Here is a 20,197-nt window from a genome sequence, read left to right as displayed (position 1 = left end):
ATATCAAGAATATTTGATGTTAAATCAGTGAGTAAATTCCAGCAGGCTGAAAGTTCTGCTAAACAAGACATGTGACACTTGGAAAGGGTATTTTGTGCTTGGGTATTGGTTTCTAGGGTTTTGGTTTTGTTTTGTTGTTGCCTTTTTTTTTTTTTTTTTTTTTTAAGTATTGGGACCCAAATGAAGACACGGCATTAATAAGAAAATAGAATTTTAAGAGTTTTCCTATGTTCATGACCTTGTGAATTTGCCTTAGAGTATGATGATGCTCACACACAATTTTATTAATTAAGCATTAGCTGTCTGTTGACTTGAGTGGCTAAAGACTTTTGGAGAGAGCAAAAGAGAGTACCCTAACATAAACATCACATTTCTGGAGAAAACAATAAATAGCATTTATTTTTCTTATATAAATAATTTTACACTTTTTAGAAGGACTGAATTTTCTTAACAAGGATTAAGTTACAGCAAGCAGGTTTGGGACTCTTTCAGTCCTAGAACTTTTAACACAACTCTTCATGCAAGTATCTGAAAAAATGCACTTAGGGATGTTCCCAAATCCCATTTTCTGGTAAGAGTCATTGTGACTCAGTCTTCATGCCATGCTGTAAAATAACCACAGGGCCTTCTATCAACTGCAAATGGTCTCAGTAGCACTAGTTCATTACTTTACAGAACCAAAAATAAGCTTGTTGCATACTTCATTTTTTTCACAGTTAGAAGAAAATAGACCATTTTCTTTCCTTATTTTCTTTCCTTCTTTGTACCTTTCCCCTATGGTAAAATATTTTCTAATCTGTTTTCCATATTTATATACAAAATACACGTCTACAAAACAAGCATCCTTCACAAATAGCCCCAAGAAATTCACATATACTTGTTTCAGTTGCATTTTTCACTAAATAGAAAATGCAAGATATATATATATATACATATATATATATATATACCCCTATATCTAGCTGTGAAACTAGAAACATTTTTCAACGTCCAGAAGGAGATAATTTCTTCCATTCAGACAACTGAAAATAATGCTGCTTCAGTGAGAATGCTGAAAAATGAATGCATTTCCAATTATAAGTAAAGCCAAAGCTGTTTGTTATACTAATTTTAAGTTGCAGCCATTGCAGACAATCAGTTTTTTAGGACTACATTAAAAAAAAAGTTGCAGGGAAAACTATAAACATTATTTCCATGTTTTCCAGTGTTTCCTACCAGGTAAGAGTTTTGCTGTGTTTTTTGAAACTGTCAAATCAGACAGATTAGACAGAGGTTTTACTACAGCCTGATACAAGAACACAGACTACGCTCCTGGGTTATTCTACAAGAACTGCAGCAGAAGGCCAGAAAAGCTGCTGAGTAAAGACCTAGAACATAAAGAAACAAATACACAACGCTTCAGCCATCATAACCTTAATCAAGTTATGTGCCTTTGAATACACTGGGTTCTTCCAGCAGAGGAAACAGCAACTTCTTGTTTTTGTGTTAAGTTCTCTCAAGAACAACACCATTCCTGTTCAAGGAAAGGAAATAAAGTTACAGGCTGGATCAGCCAGAAGTGCTTCCTCCATTCAAGGTGCCAAAACAAAACATGTGAATTGTTGACAACAATGTGAAAATGCAATGGTGGAACACCTGAAAGTTAAATCAACATTTTTTCTCCTATTGTTTTAGGTCCAAACATCCAAAGGACTGATTCACTGTCAAATCCTGGAGACAGAAAGAAAATCAGCCTCTAACTGCATTGCTCTGATGGAAAACAATCAGCTTGCCAGCATGCAATTTCTTCAAGTGAAAGAAATTCAGGAACTAAACCCATACCAGTCTGGAACAATTTCACTGCCAGCAAAATTCTCAGCAACAGCAGGCAAGAAAGTAGTTTGAAAATACATGGGGCTCCCCTATCTCTGAACAGCCACTTTCTTAGTCTGTTCTCAATCAAAAGTTAGTTTTTCCTGCCTTTTGGACTGTCTTCCATTTGTGAAAGTTTCCAGTGGTGCAGTCTGTCAAAATATCTGACTTCTGCCTGTAAGTCAAATCCATTCTGAATGATGAAAAGCCTCAAATAACAGCCTAATCTAAAGCAGAACCATCCCTGTGATGGGAATAGGGCTGTTATTCCTAGAAGGATCTTACACATCTGACTGTTCCATGATTTTAAATGCTCTGAACAGGAATTTATTTTCTAGATATTTATGACATCTTCTCCTCTGTAAATACTTCCCTTTTGCCTCTGGAAATACCTGAATGCTGCTGCTTGCAAATGCTTACCTCAGGCTGTGATGGGGCTGAACGCAGCAGCCTCCTGCTGTCCATCAGTGAATACTTCATTCATGACTACAGCTGAGGGAACAGTGCAGAAGAACTTTCAGTCACGAGGCTTCTGTTCATTCACCTCCTCTGAATCACACATGCAAGACTTACAGGTAACAAGAAAAATCAGAATTTTATATCTTCCAACTAACAGAAAATGGTGTATTCATCACTAAGCATGGGAGCTGTGCAGGAAGAAAAAAGACAGAGTATGAGACATACTCAAACCAAGCTTCTCTAGGGTTGGGGGTTTTTCAATATTTACAGTAGCAAAATATTTTCTCAGTTAAATAAAATACATTACAAAATAATTAGGCATTAGAACAGAATCATCATACTGCAGGTGAATTTCTACTGGGTGTTACGACGCTAGAGATCTTAAACCACCTACAGGAGGGGTGGATGGTAAGGTTGAGGAAGAAAGCAAAGGAGCCCTGGCCTGAGAGTCTGTTGTAGAGGTGAGGCATCTGCCACAGAGCTGAAACTGCAGAGGTTTTCATTCCACTGCATGTACAAGGTAAAGATTACATTTTGAGCTGATGAAAGGCTTGAGACAGAGAACCGTTTTGCACCTCCAGAGATCAAGAACTGACATTTTAAGATATGTTTTGAAAGCTTTTCAGTTGGTAGAGATTTCGTAAACTAAAACCAAGATGTTCAGGAGCAATGGGTGGTTCTTGCCAATAGGCACTGGATCCCCCACCCAGGCCTCTGCAGGCAGAGGTCATGGCCATTAAAACAGAAAGCAAAAAATGATTGAAGTTAACTTTATTCCAAAATATGTATAATTTACAGGACTGAATAAGTGCTTCATTTGTGAACAAAACATTTCAATACTTGTGAATAGCTTACTAGTAGCTTTGTGTAACACTTCAGTTTCCAACAGAGGGAAATATGAAACAGTATTTTGGCACAAAGTTTTCTCCGCATGCAATAATGTAATTACAAGTTTCACAGTTACTAGGACAACATTCCTTCTTTGGGATTGTCACTTGTAAAATAGGTCTAAGAAATGAATGCTTGATTTTGTCTGGTCACTGCAAGTTTACTGGCTTAAACAGCAAGAATTAAACATGAACATCCTTTGAAAACTAGATTTGTCCACTAAATAAAAAAATCCCACCAGTAATGAGAAGAAAAATATTTTAAGGACATTTCTCAGCCTTGCTGAGATTAACTCACATACGCTTTGGAAAGACTCACCCATGAGATTTATTACTCATTCATTCCAAATAATTACAAACTTAAATGAGATTGTAATCAGGTGTTGAAGTCTTTAAGCTGTAAAGATATGGCCATCTTTCCTACCTAGCTTTATCACAGATGCACTTGAAAATGTCTGTAGATAGAGGTACTGTCAATCTAGCTCTGCATGCAGGTGCTTGAAGCATGTAAAGCACTGGATGCTGTGAAATGTAGAACTGACATCACCACAAGTCATCTATTATATTCCACTGCTAGTTGATGCAGGTACTGTAAAGCCAGCATATAAAAAACGGTCACAAGTAAAGGGACTTCTGTTATTTAACTCAGCAGTTCCTTGAGGCGTTTCCACCATTTCAGGCTGTCTGGTTATGTTTTCAGTGAAGTGTCACACGCACAAACACAAACATTCCCTCACCCTGACTGCGGGGCTGAGCGCCGAGTTCTGTTCATTGCATAGCAATGGCACTTGAAACAAGAGAATTCAGTCACGTCCTAAGCAGCAAGTCCTTCTCGCACATATTTAAATTCACATCAACTCTTAAGAAACAACAACAAAAGAAACAGAAGATGCATGACTGCACCATACACTGGTTTGCTACCACTAAACAGCTGTATCCTCACAGTGTTCCTGTTATCAATGGTTACTGGAGGCCCATCCTACCAGGACACAAGCATAGCAGCACCTTAAACCAAGCAGGAATGAAAAAGCTTTCAAGGCCCAGAATGTTACCAACAGTTTGGTGTGAATGCATTTGGAACAGTAAATGGTACATTAAGATAATTGTTAAAAAATCAGCACATGTCAGAAATATATTAAAGCAAAGGAAGCTGTACAGCCTTAACGATAAAGGCAAGAACATTTGGTTCACCTCAGAGTTGCCATTTCAGGAACGTGTTCCTTTGCAAGCTGAGCACTCTATGTTGATTCAGTATCAGTTCTATTAAATTTCCCTACATTTAAAAGGCTATTTAACCCCCTCTAGCCCCCTAAGCCCCCAGTCTTACATTTCTACCCAGCCTCACAAAAAAAATCAATTCACATCTTAGCAGCATAAGGATTTAGAATAGTGGAAGGCAGCCATTGTTCTTTGTTCTGTTGCCCCTACACAACTGGGGTCCATATGACTAACAGGGAAATTCAGCCTCTTGTTTCCAACAGAAAAAACTGTGTATTGTACCTTGAAATAAAAATTTCTAAGGAGTTAGTTACATACATTAAGTTACAGACACTGAATCAAGTTGTTCAAAACTAAATGAGGTTTCACAATGTTTCTTTTGCAGCTGCAAGTATATATACATTTTTTTAATGCTTACATATTCTTTGGAACTGAGAATTTTCTAAACACAAGCAGCTTCACATAACTAAGAATATGTAGCATTAGCAAACTCTGACTTAAAACTACCCATTTTTCTAGGCCAACACAAAAAGTCTTGGGGAGGACTCCCTCCCTACCCACAGCAGAAAGTATTTACAGGTGTGTTAGCAGAAATAGATACAAATAAAGCATAGGAAGAAGAAACATCTACTGTCAGACAAACTTTTAGCATTCTGACAAACAAATATGGAAGGCAACAAAACAGACCTTTCATTTTTCAGCTTATTTGTGCTTATGCTGTCACAGAATGCAAGCCCTAAATCTGATGTTTTCTTTGTTCAACTCTTTATATATTAAAGAAAAGCACAAATGAAGCTACAAAAGTACTAATTCAATTTTATAATAGTGTTACACAGGCATCCAGATCAAGATCCAGCAATCACAGCTTAACAGAATTAAGCAAGAAACACAAAGGGTAAGTACACATAACATTAGTATCACTTCCAGATAAAAAATTCTGCTAAGAGGCTACAGAGAATCTGATGTTACTTTCTGTATAGCAGCTCTAATGGCAATAGAGGATACAAAAAAGAGTAAGACAGTAAGTCACTGCTGACCAATACTTACAATACAGTGCCTTGAAAATCAAATCAGAGACAAACTGCAGAAAAAGGGAGATAAGTATCATTTTAGTTCTACCCAGAAATAGTTGTGTCTGAAGTTTAATTTATAACAAAGGCAAAAATAGAAAATAACCCTTTTCTAAGAATTTGTTTAAATGTGAAGAATCCATAATATTCAGCAATAGTGTTTCAGATCAGGTTTCATGAAGTTTTCTGTGGGATTCACCAAACTATGAAGTCTGGCTGCAGTCTTCACATTTTCACAGAAGTACTTGATAAATCCAAACTGAGTGACATATGCCAGAAATACATGATCCAAACCTGTTTTTCACTGTTATGAATAATTTATGGAGAACCAAATTAGTGAAGAAGTAAGTTAATTTTGGTCAGAAGGTAATTTTGTCTTTCCTAAGACAGGGCAGACATTTAATGATTTCTTAATACTGCACTTTCAATAAATGACTTCATGTTGTAGCACTGTGTGTTCACCTAATTAAAGTCCAAACTGTTTTAAACAAATAGAATGAGTGAAAGGATTATGATTTGCATGTTCTAATAAAACAGTCAAAGCTCAGAAAGACTTTTAATTAAAAAGTACAATAACTGGGTAATGATTACATTATAAGATTTCATCCACACAAACTTTTGGGTCTTTTCCTGACAGTCCCTGATGCTAAGAGCTTTGGCTTACACAATAACATGGCAATTATCACTCCAATTTGTAAATTAGTTTCAAAGTACTTTAAACCTTGCTGGTCTCACCGATGGCTACAATTCAAACCCTTCAGTAATTCTGCTCCTCAGCACCCAAGATTCCTTCTCTTGCAGAGTAAAGACTGACCTTCTAAATTCAGAGGTAATGAACAGCTTCTACAGCTGTGGAAAACACCCTTTTTCCAAACCAGGTTTATAGTAACTGCCTCTCTTTCACATGTCAGTACAGACAACTTGCACATGGGAAACATAGAAATCAGTGTATGAAGAAGCATTCTCTGGTATTCCAGTCAGGGGAAGAAAGGAGAAGGAGAAACACTTTAACATGTGAAGTTGCAACATTACTACAAAGATATTGCAATGGAATAAATTAACCTAATTTTGTTATCTTATCTCTCAATTTCAAAGTAGGCAGGTAAATATGACTCAGTCATATCTTCACAAGAAACAAAATTACAAGTGAGGCCTTCCTTTTTTAAAAATATCCCACCCTTCAGATGAGAACTCTACAGACATTGTGAAACCTGGGGGTATTCCTCATAGCAGAGTTACTTTCTCCTGAAGAACTGCAAGATTCCGTTCTGCAGTTTCTTCAGCCAGACTGGAAGTGTCTGAAATCATACCTAAAAATGTTGAAAAATCAAACAGGCAATACAGATGGAGTTTCAGGAGGAAAATGTGAGTTTCAGGATTAAGCTGAAGAGATTATTTCAGTAAAGACACTCAACACAGCAATATAAAGACTATTAGGAAAAGACAAAGGAAAAAAAAAAGTGGAAAAAGAAAGGTATTGCTCATCTGCAACAAAAACAAGCTGGCTGCAATGGATGAGTAAATTAACTCCCACAACCTTGAATTGAGAATATGCAGCACAAAGCATAGGGAGTCCTCAAAACCTAAGGCTTGGACAAACATTTGCTGCTGGGCTGTACAGTAAATACACAGCCAATACCTCTCCTCTAACAATGGAGGAGTAAAGTCTGTTACAGGCCCAGGAATTTGACACAAAGAGTTTTCTTTTAAGGTTACAGAAACTAAAACCTGTCCAGTACAAAACCAGAGGCCTACATTTCACAGATATTATAGTAAGAGATAAAAATTATTTAAGGCCAAATTCCAACATACATTCACAACTGGCTTAATGTAAATGAAAAATACTGCAAACAGTGGCATGAGGAGCAACCTAAACATTAAAAAAAAGGTGTCAAGAGGTCATATGCTTCTTCTCTGAAAAATCAGTTTGTGTGAATTTGACTACACTCTGGGAAACTGTGAAAGTTGCAGAACTGAAGGCTGCAGATCAAAGTGCAAAAGCAAGACAGAGCTGTTCTGGAAGGGCTTCAGTGAGCTGATCTCCCAGCTCTGCTGTATGGATTTCCAATTGTTTTTGGAAGCAGGAAGTCCAAAACCAGAAGTCAAGGTGAGTGTTTTAAGGAATTTAATTGTCCATTTTTAAAGATTTCTCTTAAGGTAGTAAACGACTGTAAAATTTCTCAACTCATATCTCAATAAAGCTAAGAGAATTTCAGCAAAACCAAATTATTCCAGTCACTGAGGCACACACATTGTAACATTTGCATCTTCAAGACAGAAATAATTTGAGCAAATCCCTTCTGAAGACTCTAAAAATGTTAGCCCCATTTATTACACTAGCTAAAAGGATGACATACTAATTTTCCCTACAATTACGAATTCCAAGTTCTTTTCCTACCCTTCAAAGAGCATCAGTGCCACTCAGGGAAAAAAATACTGCTTTCTACACACCTTCTTAATAATAAATATTTTCAACAATTCAAGAATCTCTATCTGTCTAGTGTGTTGGACAGGTATTTGGAAAATGTCAGCTTATGCAGGAGAAAGAGCTGTGAAGGCATAAAGTAAAAGAAGACAATACGGCTGATTATGTTCATGCCGGATTTAAAATACAAGCTACTAAAAAAAGTAAACAGAAGTAGCTTACACTAATAGAATCCTCCCCCGTAAGTTCAGGGAAGCATCTCAATTGAACAGGTCAGGGTTTTGGTCCAGCACATTGGAACCCTGCATGTAAGCCAGGAATAGAGAGAGATATTTAGAACAACTTTAAAAGTTCTTCCACTTAGATGAAAGCAGTAACAGCTTTGTAAAGAAGTCTTGAGGAAAAAACATAGGCACCACATAATTTTTTAAGGTTCAAATGTACATTAAGATGTTACAGCCCCCCCTTTCCCCTCTATTTATACACACATAGTTTATGTAAAGTTACATATTCAATAGAGTACCTTCAGCATGAAAAGTCTCTTAGGTCAACTGCTCTTGACAAGTACATTCAATAATGCAAAGTGGATCACTTGGTAAAGCCATCTCTCCCACCCCAATAAGTTAAATTCAAACCACAAGCAACAGTTATATTATGTAGCTCTCAGTGGCTGGGCTTGTCAGAGCTCTGGAACAAGGAGCATAGCTCTTCACAGGTCTGTGTTTCTACTGAACTGAACTGGGACTCCATTGTATTCCAGGCTAAGTCAGCCAGAAGGAAGTCATCCATTGCTGTCTGTGTTTCATTGCTGGTAAGGAATAAACTCCCCAGATTCTCAAAGCAGCTATCCATGGTCTGTGTCTCAGCACTACTGAGCTGGACTTTGCTTTCAATATTCTGAGCAGGTGTATTTTTAGTAGCCATATATACTTCTGTCTGGGTTTCTGTATCAGATGAGTCAGTGCTCATCGAGAAACTGGACTGTTTCAGAATACTTCCCAAAGGCAGATGGGTAGTACTGTCCAAAAAGAAATTCAAGTCTGTCTGTGTCTGTGTATCGAACATCTCCAAACCTAAGAAGTTAGAATTGCCTCGGCAGTTATATGATTGAGTGGCACTATCTGAAAATAAGAAATCAGTCTGAGTTTCAATGTCCAGTGACTCCAAAACTGGCTCAGAGTTCAGGGTACCAAGCTCACTCTCTTCAGTCTGAGTTTGGATGTTGGATGCTGAAAAGAACTCTTCAATGTCGAAGTCTATCCCTGTGCTCTGTGATGGACCAGATGGAAGATGTGTGTCAGCATTAGAACTTGTCTCAGACAAAAGGCCACGATTATCCAGTGTCTGGCCAGACATGTTTCCTGAAAAGATGTTTTCCAGATCACTTAGCAGATCCATTGTCTGGGTTTGATTATCTGTTGTATTTTGAGATGGAAGTATATTAGTCTGTGTATTGAAGCTGATAAGGGATTCAGACTTAACTGTATCCTCATTCAGGCTCTTGCAACTACTTCTTTGCAGCAAAGTTTGATCTATACTTGCAGGCATTAAATTGTTTTCTGGAAGTTCAATGCGAGTAGAATCATTATATGATGAAGGAACATTGTCAAAAATGTCACTGCACATTACAGCCTGGTCCATCTGTACTCTTCCATCAATACAGTCCTGTGTCCTGCTGGTTTGAGTCTCTCTGGAAATGCCACACGCTGGAAAACAGCCCTGACTGAAAGCATCAGTCTGAGCAGCTATGGATGAAGTCAGTTTGGAAGCAGGCAGAAGTGTCTGTGTCTGTACACTGATGGGTAATGAAACCTGGGAACTGAATGACAGATCTGTCTGAGAACAAGAGGACACAGAAGAATTGGGAGTCCAGGCTGCAGCTGGTACAAAGCTCTGTGAGATATAAGATAAGTCAGTCTGTATATTTATTGAAGAAATTTTGTTCTTGTGACAAACATTCCCCAGTTCTTGCCCTGTGTTATTTGATGTAACCTTGTCCAATTCAACTTGTATACCAGTACTTACTGGCTCACAATCACCAGAAGTCATCACTTTTGAAACAGGCATACTGTCTTTAAATACAAGTGTTTCTGCCTCCAGGGCTGGAATCAGGATTCCTATAGACTGAGGCAATAAATGAACAGTACTTACAACTGAACCTTGATTATCAACAGCCACTACAGCAGGTTTAACAGAAGAGTCTGTTGCAGATACATACACAGGCAAGTGAGCAACCTGCATCACTGGAAGTTTAACCAAAGCCACCTTGGGCTTGGGTAAAAGCATCTTTGGTGCACATTTTGGCTGCATTTGGTTCATGAAGTTAGAACTGCAGGAGCCTTCAAGAGAGGCTGCTACTTTCACTTCGGAGGACTCCAGTTCCTGAGTGCCAGAAGCAGTACTGTGGGTATTGCTGAATGCTTCGTTTGCTTTCTCTGCCAGCTGCTGATTATGTACAGAGGACTCCATTTTCCTTTTCTTACTAGGAGGATCCCTGTGAACATGAGATCAATAATTTATACTTCTTTCCAACACAGAATACCTGCCTTCCATTCTTTTGAGTCACTGCATTGACAATACCAACTGAAGTCACAGATGAGGTTGGGTATAAGAAGACAATTAATCCAGATTAAAACATAAAAAGACTCCATGAAGTTCAATTTTGCTAAATGTCATTCCTCGCGCTCTCATTTTAAAAAAGAATAAACACTACCCCTTATGGAAACCTATTTCCAAATGGATGTGCAGGTTTAGATGGTGTCTTCCCCTTTTACATTAAGCACACTGATTTGAAGACTTTTAATGTGTTATTTTGACACTGACTCAGACTGAGCATTGAAGGGACGGAGCTCTTAAAATATGTGTACGGGTAATGGTCTCTCATGGAAATAAAAGATAAAAATTAGCAATTTTTCACACAAAACTTAAATTTTGCAGCAGCTGAACCTCAAAGACAGGCTAGGCCTCAGAAAGTAGATTGCCCTTTATGAAATATATGGACACATTGAAACTATAAATCTAAACATAGGTGGTAAAAAATACATCCACCAACAATTGCAGCAATCACTAGATGGTACAAGAAAATAACCTGAACTGCATTCCACACCTCAGTAACCAGCTATAAATATCTCCAAATCATGTCTACTCTCACAGAACTGTAAAAGCAGATGCAACAAGAACCACCACCATTTATACCAGGCACTGCAATGTCATCAGTACTTTTTGTTTTCTATGTAGGGAAACCAGATCTTACTGATTAGATGATCACCACTGCCTTCAACAAAACAGAAACTCCTAAAAGCAACAAAGAAACTGCTAACTGCTTTGCAGCTAAAGCAACATGATCCTATTTCCTATTTGATCAACTGAAAGGAGACAAAAAGGCAGCACATGAGACACACAGGACTTGGTGATGAACGTATCATTACTTCACTGCTTCACTTTTACCTGTGTTCTGCAGGAATTTCATGGCCAGTTCTGTAAATGTGGGACAGTAATGCTGTTCTGCTGGCATAAGGGCACCCACAAGTACACTGGAAAGTCTTGCCACAGACCTCTATATGCCGTTTCAAATACCATTCTGTGCCATAGGAGTTACTACATTTATCACATTTGTGCTTCTTTTCAGCATGCATTTTCATAAAGTGCTAGAATACACAAGGGAAAGTAAACATTAGCTTTCAGTGAAGATTAAAAAAGAAAATCATGGTTAGGGGAGAAAATATCTGCAATTTTTAGTTGCTAAGTAGCGCTGAAGTGTAGCATTAATTATTTTCTTAAAGCGTTACTACAAATAAGTTTAAAGAAATCAATAGAGAGGATATGAAGTTTGCAAATCTGCGGATGCTACATGCATCTTAAAAACACAGATAAACATCTACCCATTCTAATGTCATTGAAGGTTTCCTGTGGACATCAATAAATCTATAGATCAACCTTGCCAAAAGAGCACATTAAGTCTATGCTGCAACATGTGCACACTCCTGAGGATCTACAACTGAGCAAATAATCTCAAGTCATACAGCTCAACACTAGAGCAAACACCAGAATTGTTCCTTTTCATTTATGGCACCAAGTGTCAGCCACTCACCTCCTACAGGGTCCCCAGCTCAGCATGGGAAACCAACTGCAGCACAGTGCTCTTTTTACTCACTAATGCAGAAACAAGTCTTATATGCTTTCTTAAACAGGTTAACTAGTAAACAAATGCATTTTGATATTAAAGCAGAGAAAAGCTTTTAATCCTTGACCACTTGAAAAAGCAGTTAAGAACATCAGCAACAGTTTAAACCTTCATCAATTGCTACTGTGATTTTTTTCCCCCTCTTCTTTAATCTTTCTCCATTTATTTAATTTGTGGAGAGGGGCTCTCATCTAGTTTAGAAAAACATACTGGCAACTGTCTGATCAAAAGGTTCAAGTCCTCTAATATAAACATGCAAACATGCAAACTCATGAATCACATGTGCACTTGGAGCTGCTGCATACAGTTCTCTAACTTCTGCGTATGTGCTTAGAGGTTATGCTCGTATCTGTATGCAAAAGCACACACTCTTTGGAGTACAGACAGGACTAAATCAGTGTAAAAATACTTCAGGAAACAGGAATACCTGTTTTACAAGAGAAAATTGGGAAAATGGTCTGTTTGGTCCTCTAGGGCAGCCTTCAATAGGACAGCAGTAGAATTTCTGTGAAGTTTTCAAACCCTTCCTTATTGGTGCATTAAGTTTTCCATCCTGAAAAAGAACCAGTTGAGAAGTTGACAATTCTACAGGTTTGCATATTCAAAACAATATTCAGAATACACATCAACTATGGCTTGCTGAGTTTACGCATCTTAATGAGTTGGAGGGACTTTCCTATGTGATTTGAAAGTTCAAATGGAGTTTTTACTTTGTGTGGATACCACTTTGCAAATATCCCACCAAAATTACCAGGTGCAGCTATAAAAATCTCTATGGAGTAGTGGTACTGTACTATTTACTTTTACCACGACACTCCCTGTCCCATGTTTCCTGTTATTTGAGGGAAAAAAAAAAAATTCCATACAGATACTACTCTAGAGTGCTCATTCAAAGTAGATTTACTTGTTAGTAGCACAGTACATGAAGCTCCATTTAGATTAGTCACTGAAACTCAACACTTCCTTGATGCTGGAATTCTGTTAGCACCGTTTAGAGTTTACTTGTAATAAAAATGAAAAATGCCAAGTATGCTCTGCCACTTAATTTAGATCATAAACCAAATCTCACTTACGTCTATGAAACAACTGGTATGCTAATTCTGACCCTCCAAACACCAAGTGACCAATCTATCCAGGCTTTCCAAGTGAGCTGTCTTACTGACCCTCACACGTACAGAGAAGAAAGCAACACAACTTGCTCAAAGAGGACCTCAAATGTACATATAAGAAGGACATACAAGTGAGACTGTCCACATTGTTCAACCACATGGAATCCCTTCCTTCTAAGGACACTGGCATGGAAAGCAGACAAGACATGTATCTCTAGACATGCCCTAACTGAAAGGGTCTCAGTGGAAGCATCAGGCATCTGTATCTCAGCAAAAAATTAAAACTATTTAAAATCTGATGCTCAGAGTAGCTGAGAGTCTCCTTCCATCCTGAGACAGAACTGGAGGCCAAACATAGTCCCCAGAGCCAGTTACTGTAGTCCATGATGGCATCACCAAGATGATTTTTGAGGGAAGAAATGGGACCATGCCTTGTTTGAACTCTGAAAAGATTTTCCATAGCACGAGGATAGTGAGCACAGTCAGTAATGTAAGGTTTATTTCACACCAGTCACTCCCTAGCTATGTCTTTGGGCAGATCTCCAGCTGGTCGTGTTTACACAGGTTACACCAAGCACAGAGAATGCACAAAGCACAACAGTCCTCCCAGTGTGGAGCAAACAAAATATCAGCTGCCAGGGCCCAAAGGGCTTCACTGCTCACACCCCCTCTTCTTACCCACCTGCAGTTACTCACAACCCAACAACGCTGTCCTCAGCCACTCACACCTTGCTTTTGAAGTCCTCTCATTTATACCTCAGGAAGCTGCGGAGGGCAATATTTCAATGATTTTGTTTCCCCTCAAATCACCTCTTAAACTAAAATAATCTGTAAAATGTAATCCCTTCAAGCAACATTTCAGTTATATCTCCACACACTCAACACTGCTACTTGCTGACATTGGCACAAGTTCATTTTTATTAATGACATACCAGACTTAAACAAGCAACGTTTAGAGCCTCTTGACCAAAATGGTCACCTGCCATATCAAGAAAACCTGGAAGAAGTCTCTAAAAAGGGAGTTTTCGTGTAACATTTTTACCTTCTAAGCACCTTGTACAGCAGTTTTCCCTGTGGACAGCCCATTCATAAACAGGCCTGTTCTATCTCTGCTGAATCATCACTGTGACTATTGTTGTATCTCCTAGAGCCACTGCCCTAAACAGGAACATGACACAAAGAAATCTAGTTGTTCCAGCCCCAATTCCACTTTTTAACCCTGACTTTACACACAACACTTTCATCACATGTCAGAGTCCTCAGGAGAAAAGAAGATCTGCCTTTAAGTCAAAGCCATGCTTGGCCTCTCCCACTGCAGATGATACCAATATGCTGAGTAACTGGCAAATAGAGTTACTTATTCCTAAATAAAAAGTTAAGTGTGTTATATTTAACATCACAAACCAACAACTGACAGGGCAATATGGGAAACATGTTCAGCCACTTAACAGGTCAACCTCAGTCAGGTTATTTAAAATGACTGAAATACTAAGGTGTAGAATAACACCAGGTGTTTAAAAGCTTTATAAATACCAGTAAGATGCCTTTTTAACAGCTGGAACATAGCCTTCAGTGACAGAGACCACTACACATTAGTTGTGACAAGTTGAGACATACTCTACACATATAAGATATTGTATATGGACAGTAATCTTGCTTTGACCTATCCCAAGTGCTCGTGGCTCTAAATGGTTAATCTTGCATCTTCTCAAAGCCCACCTGGCCAGTCCTGTTTAAGACATTCTCACAGCTTCCTTCCTCACCTATCGGATTTTATGTCCCATGTTTCTACAACATCCAGCCACGAAAATTATTGGTAGATATTGGTCCAATGAACTTCTCCCAGTGCAGACACTTACACTGCAGGGAATACTGACATGGCTTGTGACAACATCTGGGAAAGCAGGAATTAATAGTCCTTGCTGCAGACTTAGTCAAGGTGAACTTAGTGACGTCTTGCTTTCCTGCCCCAGAAAGGCTTACTCCAAAGGATTAATTTTACATGATGTTGCAGTAGACTGTAGTCAACTATTTAAAACATGGGGATTTTTGCAACAGAAGCTCAGCCATTTCTTCACTAAATAGGACATGGAGAGAAGTGCATTTATTCTTATGATAACAAACATTGTGATAGTGCAGTATTTGAGTAACCTACCCCAAGGTTATGCTACCCTTTCCAGTTCACAATGACTACAGCCTCCCAGTTATCACAGTAATACACAGAATTCCCTGCTTTACATGAACTCTTGTAGCTTAATTTTAAACTACACACATGTAGTTTCCCTTCTTCCCATAAAATAATATAGCCAAAAGACCAAAGAATTAAAATTAAAAGTTCAAGTTTATATCCACTGCTCTCATGTTTTTAATTGGCTTATCCTCTGTCAAGGAGCTAAAAAAAATATGTATCAACACTTCATATCTTCTTTGTTAGGCAAAACAAGCCAAATTTTTCTAATTTCCCTTTGTCAGAAACACTTGCCATTCATCACCCTTAGCAGTTACTTCCTACACATTTTCTGGGTTCATTTTAACTTATTTGAATCAGATTCTTACCCTACAGTACTGACACAGAATATCCCTCTGCCATATTTTAGGATTGCCCTTCTCACAGCAGCTTTACCCTAAATGCTCATTCGTGTATGACCAAATTATTTTGCAAGTGTTTCCCACCTCAGGTTATTTCTGTTTACAAACCAGAGCTGATCAAACAGTTTGTTATCACTTCACAAGACTAAAACCTGGTACTGCTGCACTTGACTCTGTTTTTACAGGGTAATCTCTATGTAAATGTCTTTCCTTTGCCACTGTAATCCCTTATGGGTTTTGGTATAAAAACATCCTACTGGTGCTACTTTTATTAATGAAAATTAACCAAGTCATCCTCCTTTCTCCTCAGGAGTACTGTGTTCTCTCCTTCCCCAATAGCTTCTTACCATCTCGTTTGCCAAGTTGCCCCTTCACTAATTTCGTATGTCAGTAATAAATGCAATCTACTAAATTATTCTTATCTGGGAAATCAACTACCTCTTAAGAGGGAATGCCAATATTAAATTATTTAGTCTCCCTTAAGCCTCAACAACATTTTAGGCTCAATTACAATGTCCTTGAAACAAGTCAAGAAGTTTCTGAAAGTCTGCATCCATCCACATTTCAGTATTTATTCCGAGCTATTACCAGATTCAGTAATTAGGTGTATGGAGTATGCTCTAATCCTACAGGGCACTGGTGGCTAACAGCAAGCTGGGTGAGAAAGCAGCATCTCCTCACCCATCATACCCTGAGTTACGTAAGCCACCAGCTGCACTGCATGCCCACAGCATCAGCTCACAACCAAAATGACTCTGCTGACCTGAAAGAACACTTGGAACTTCTGCTGTACCCCCCCGCCACAGACACGTGAGATCTAACACATAACACACAGTAAAGCTGTTAGCATGTATAGGAAATGAAATTAAAACATCCCAGAGACACAAGACAGCAAGTACACTTGACACTATTTCCTTTTGTTCCTCACCAACGAGCACGTGTGACCCTCACTTGACTCTGTAGCCATTTCACAGAACAGGGATGTGTATTGTTCACTCACTGAGGCTGCACTTTCAGCTATGAATGCTGCACTTGAAGTTTTCCAGGAATACAATTTGTCCTTGCACACTTGGCATTATAATTTGGGAAAAGCAAGGATATCCTTTCGAAAGGCCCACTCTCAATGTGTGCCTGCTGAACTGTGGTTCTCCTCCCCCCCAGCACATGCTTAGCTCAGGAGTATTATGGAAATGAGGGCTTGTTTCCAAAATGGCATCCATCTGTTTTTGCTGGTTTTTTTAGCTCAGATATTTTTAAAAAAACAAACAAAACCCCAGCAGCCCTCAGCGTTGGGATGGAGATGGTTTGCCAGCTGATGAGGTTAGGAAATGCTGCATGTTTGCACAGCACCTCACAAGTGGGGCTTTAAAGTCTTACTGCAGAAAGATTGGTGATAAGCAAGTAAAACAACAGAAGCTGAGTCCCAAAGAACTCCTAACTGCTTGTGCTATGTTTACAAAAATGTGCAAAAATGGTTATTTTCTGTAAGTAATTTTAGAGGAAACCTCAACACAACTGGTCAGCCCATTCACATACACACTTGTGTATTTATACAGGGACCTGCAGGGACCTTTCATGAGGGGAAATTTAAACACGAGCCAACGAGAAACACTTTGCATTCCCATCTGGAATCGCAGAATGGTTTGGGTTGGAAGGGGACCTTAAAGGGGATCCTTGAAGGGGATCATCTCGTTCCATCCCCGTACCATGGGCAGGGAAACCTTCCACAATCCCAGACTGCTCCAAGATCCATCCAACCTGGCCTTGCACACTTCCAGGGATGGGGCAACGTGCGCCAGGGCCTTCCCATCCTCCCACTGAAGAACTTCCTCCTAATATCTAACCTAAACTCTTCCCATTTGAACCATTTCACCCCTGTCCTGTCACTCCAGACTCTTATCCCATCCTTCCTCTGAGTTCCCTTCAGGTACCAGAAGGCCTCGATTAGGTCACCCCAAAGCACCCTCCTTTCCAGGCTGAACAATCCCAACTGTCTCAGAATCTCTGGGAAGAATCCCAATTCTTCGCAGGGTGGGGAATCACCGCCCCTCAGTCTCACTACGAACCAAACCCCAGCACAGCCAACACCGCAGCCGCCCCCCGGACCCGGACCCGGAGCCGAGCCGGCCGCAGGCCCCGGGGCGGAACGCGGCGCTGCGCCACGGCAGAGCCACGCAGCCACGGTGAGGGGCCGAGCGGGAGGGGGCGGCGGGGCCGGCCCGGCCTCACGGCGGTACCTGGAGCGGGTGCGCCTTGCTGAGGTGCATGTTGAGGGCCGGGCTGTTGGGCAGCACCTTCCCGCAGCCGGGCACGGTGCACAGGATGTTGGTCCGCACTTGGGACAGCTCTGTCACCGAGGGCCGCACCAGCTCCCCGGCGGGCGGCACGTCCCTCACGGGCGCGGGGGGCCGCCCCAAGCCCCCGCCACGCCGCCCGGCCGCCGCCGCCATGTTGCTGTCAGCTGCTCGGCCCCGCTCCGCTTCCGGGGGCGGCGGCCAATCGGCGGCGGTGCTGCTGAATATTCATGAGGCACGTGGCGCGGCCCCGCCCCCGCCCGCCAGCGCCGCGCGGCGGCGGCCGCGAGCGGTGCGGCCGGGCGCGGGCCCGTGCGCGCTCCCGCGGCACAACGCGCGCACACGGCGCACCGGGACGGGCCGGGGAAACGGCCGGGGCAGCCTGGGCACGGCACCCGCCCCGGCGGCCCAGCGGCTGCGGTTATTGCGTTACAGCGGGAAGCGGAGAGGCAGGCAGCGATTTCTGCGCTGATCAGTGACAGGACACAAGGGAATGGCCTGCGCTCCGGCGGCTGGGTGAGGCTGGATGTCAGGAAAAGGCTCTTCATCCAGAGTGTAGTCAGACATTAGAACAGACGCCCCCGGGAAGTGGTCCCAGCAGCAGCCTGACAGTCCAGGAGCATCTGGAAACACTCTTAAGTCACAGGGTGGGATTGCTGGGTGTCCTGTGCAGGGCCAGGAGCTGGACTTGACAAGCCTTGTGGGTCCCTTCCCGACTCAGAATATTCTATGATTTCCTTATATTGGAATCACCAACACAACACACACAAGTTTTTCCCCTCTAGCTGGTCAAGTTAAGGGAAAAGATGAACACCAGTTTTTGGGTAGGAGCAATGGCATAGATGTAGCCCCAGGATGTGTGTTCCTCCTGCAGCCCCTGTGCCCTCAGCTGCAGGCATTCTGCTGCTTGGGGTTAGCACAGGATAGTTTGGGTTGAAAGGGACTTTTAAACATCATCTAGTCCAAGGCCAAACTTCCAAATTGCTGGAAGAGACCAACTGGAATGGGGAAGACAAGATTGGTCTCCACATACCTCCTTCTCCTTACCTCCTCCATGGGGACACCTGCTCAGCAAGAAGGAACTCCAGAGCTGCAGATGTTTCCTGACAAATTAATAAATACACACCACCTTGCCTGGAAATGCTGCATCATTCCTGGAATATCCCTGCTTACAGGAAGTTAGAGATAAAAACATCTCTGAAAATCAGAGACACTAAAAAGAGGATGTTGAAAAGGGGATGGAGGCAGCCTTTCCCAGAAACAAGAGGCTGTAGGCCAGGTACTCACAGTGTTCTAAAGCTCTTGGGAACTTTACCTTTATGGTAAATCACTGCCCTGTCAGGCATTTAGGTTATTTGGGAGAGCACATTATGAAGAACTAGTTGCACACAGTGAAATATATGCTGGAATCTTAATGGATCTGAATCCTGGAAGTATGGTGAAATATGTGAAGAGACAGCTCTTAATGTCTATCACACCAAACCTGGAATTCTTCCACAATCCTAACATTACCTTGTCCAATCAACATTTAAATCACACAGGTGGAATTCCTAAAATCCATACCACTAGCAGATAGTCCTAAAACTATTTTTATGTGTGAATTATAGAGATGCTGAAAACCAAACCAAAAATCTGTATATGATAAGTAATGTTTTCAAGTCAGGCCAAACAAACTTTTATGAGAAGACTTAATTTACACATTTATTTACAGTCCAAAAACAAAAACATGCCAATACAACCTCTGGAAATACGGCTGCTTCTGCACACTGAGATATTGAGAGTACATTGGAATTCTACACACACCAAGTACACATAAAACAATCCAGATAACAGAATTAGAAGGAAAAACTTGTACATTTTAAATGAATCTTCAGATCAAATCAATCTCAATAACCAAAGCAAGAAATATCTATACAATTGCCAATGTATACCAGCTCTAAAGAATTCCATTGCAAAGCTGTTTGCATTAGTGACTGATGCCATCTCGATTCCATAATCTTTCTTCCCAAGCAAAAATCCAGTGGCAATGGGCAAGGATTTCAGAAGCATCAAATACTGACATATTCTAGAACATGTAACTTCCTCAAAAGAAAATATTGCCTCTTCCATTGT

The 20,197-nt window shown here is 40.6% G+C and overlaps 1 protein-coding gene and 1 long non-coding RNA gene across 16 annotated transcripts; one reads left to right on the top strand and one right to left on the bottom strand.

Moving 5' to 3' along the window:
• Positions 1 to 32: 32 nt before the first annotated feature.
• ATMIN (ATM interactor) lies at positions 33 to 18,278 on the bottom strand. Of its 14 annotated transcripts, XR_011003467.1 has the most exons (7): positions 18,029 to 18,278; positions 12,521 to 12,646; positions 11,358 to 11,557; positions 8,434 to 10,404; positions 8,133 to 8,212; positions 5,463 to 5,496; positions 33 to 2,498 (listed from the first exon to the last, which is right to left on the bottom strand). XR_011003467.1 is itself a non-coding variant. In XM_068203090.1 (4 exons), exons 1-4 carry the CDS (start codon positions 18,239 to 18,241, stop codon positions 8,574 to 8,576), a joined length of 2,370 nt encoding a protein of 789 aa, XP_068059191.1. In that variant the 5' UTR covers positions 18,242 to 18,278; the 3' UTR covers positions 3,066 to 8,573. The 14 variants fall into 14 exon arrangements, 1 of the variants encoding a protein (XP_068059191.1); XR_011003464.1 differs by having other exon boundaries at positions 8,133 to 10,404; XR_011003468.1 differs by lacking the exon at positions 5,463 to 5,496.
• Positions 7,504 to 10,651, top strand: LOC137481376 (uncharacterized). 2 transcript variants are annotated; one of them, XR_011003470.1, is made up of 3 exons: positions 7,504 to 7,592; positions 8,671 to 8,721; positions 9,574 to 10,651. It is a non-coding gene; the product is annotated as an uncharacterized lncRNA (long non-coding RNA). The 2 variants fall into 2 exon arrangements; XR_011003469.1 differs by lacking the exon at positions 7,504 to 7,592 and having other exon boundaries at positions 8,585 to 8,721.
• Positions 18,279 to 20,197: the final 1,919 nt, after the last annotated feature.

This window comes from Anomalospiza imberbis, chromosome 12, assembly GCF_031753505.1.
Source record: "Anomalospiza imberbis isolate Cuckoo-Finch-1a 21T00152 chromosome 12, ASM3175350v1, whole genome shotgun sequence".
Taxonomy (NCBI): Eukaryota; Metazoa; Chordata; class Aves; order Passeriformes; family Viduidae; genus Anomalospiza; species Anomalospiza imberbis.
The sequence above is the reverse complement of the archived record's forward strand: the minus strand, read 5'-3'. Positions and strand labels throughout refer to the sequence as shown.